At 57.8% G+C, this 1,377-nt stretch overlaps 1 protein-coding gene across 1 annotated transcript in view; it reads left to right on the forward strand.

The window, feature by feature from the left end:
- The window catches only part of b3galt4 (UDP-Gal:betaGlcNAc beta 1,3-galactosyltransferase, polypeptide 4), a 3,457-nt gene extending 2,496 nt beyond the window's left edge, over window positions 1-961 (forward strand). Inside the window, exon 2 of the mRNA XM_008319439.3 lies at window positions 12-961. Coding sequence (XP_008317661.1) covers window positions 12-906 — 895 coding nt within the window. The 3' untranslated portion in view covers window positions 907-961. The remainder of the gene's footprint in view (window positions 1-11) is intronic.
- Window positions 962-1,377: the final 416 nt, after the last annotated feature.

Here is a 1,377-nt window from a genome sequence, read left to right on the forward strand (position 1 = left end):
CCAAGCCACCAGGAGGATTCCCTGCTGCGCCCCACCCGTTTGGTGTCCCAGCGGGCCAAACCGTACCTCATCACCATGGTCACCTCGGCTCCCGCCAATCAGAGGGCGCGCCAGGCCATCAGAGACACTTGGGGAGGGGAGGTGGAGGTGAGGGGGCTGCGGGTCATGACCCTCTTCATGGTGGGCGTGGTGTCCGACCCGGGTCTGTCCAAGATGCTGATAGAGGAGGCCCGCGAGCGAAGGGACTTGGTTCAGGGACGTTTTCTGGACTCCTACTCCAACCTCACCCTGAAGACCCTGTCCATGCTGGGCTGGGCCCGCAGGTTCTGCCCCCAGGCTCAGTTCTTGGCCAAAGTTGACGACGACGTCCTCTTCAATCCCAGCGCGCTTTTGCACTACCTGAATAAAAGCCGTAACCCCTACGAACAAGGAGACCTGTACCTGGGCAGGGTGCACCTGAACGTGGCCCCGGACCGTGACCCCGACAGCAGGCACTACCTCCCCTCAGGAGCCTACCCCCGCCCGGTCTTTCCCGATTACTGCAGCGGTACGGCCTACGTCCTGTCCCGCTCCGCCTTGCTCAAAATCTCCCTGTCGGCCTCCGTGTCGCCTTTATCTACCCCGCTGCCCCCCGAGGACGTGTTTGTCGGCCTGTGTGCCCGGACGGCGGGGGTGCTCCCCTCACACTGCCCCCTCTTCTCTGGCAGTGCGGGACTCCCCTACGGACGCTGCTGCTACCAGGCCATGGTGTCCGTCCACCACGTCTCCCCCAGGGAGATGCTGCACTTCTGGGCTGACCTGCACTCCTCTTCCTCCTGCTCCTGGCTGACGCAGCGCGCCTCCCTGGGGGTGTGCAAAGTCCGGGGGATGCTCGGGTTGGCCCTGGGGCTGAAGAAGGGGTTGTGAGTGTCGGGGGAGGAGGAGATGGGGGAGGAGGTGGGGGAGGAGGTGGAGGTGGAGGGCTCAGCAGGTCTGTGCCTCCATCAATGCTGTGACCAGAACAAGTGCTCTTTAGACTATGAAGCCACACGGGTGGGGTGGGGGGGTATTTTTGTAGTTTTATTCTAGTGATGGAGAGATGGGGGAGAGAGGAGGGGGAGTCATCAACGTTAGGTTGAATTCAGTGTCGCTCCAGTTGTTCCACCTTCAACATCTGTCTCTCCCAGTGTCACCAGTATGAACCACAGAGAGGGTTTAGATGAAGTAGTACTACAACTGGTACTGAAGTACTCTTCTGTACTGAGGGGTACTTCACTCTATTATTAATACTTTTATTTCATATGTTAGATTATTGGCTGATTCTTTATATATTCATTCAATCATTCATTATTTATTTTTAGCTCAGACCTTCATCACAGATGATGGAATATTCCCTAC

Source organism: Cynoglossus semilaevis, chromosome 10 (assembly GCF_000523025.1).
Source record: "Cynoglossus semilaevis isolate Cse_v1.0 chromosome 10, Cse_v1.0, whole genome shotgun sequence".
NCBI lineage: Eukaryota > Metazoa > Chordata > Actinopteri > Pleuronectiformes > Cynoglossidae > Cynoglossus > Cynoglossus semilaevis.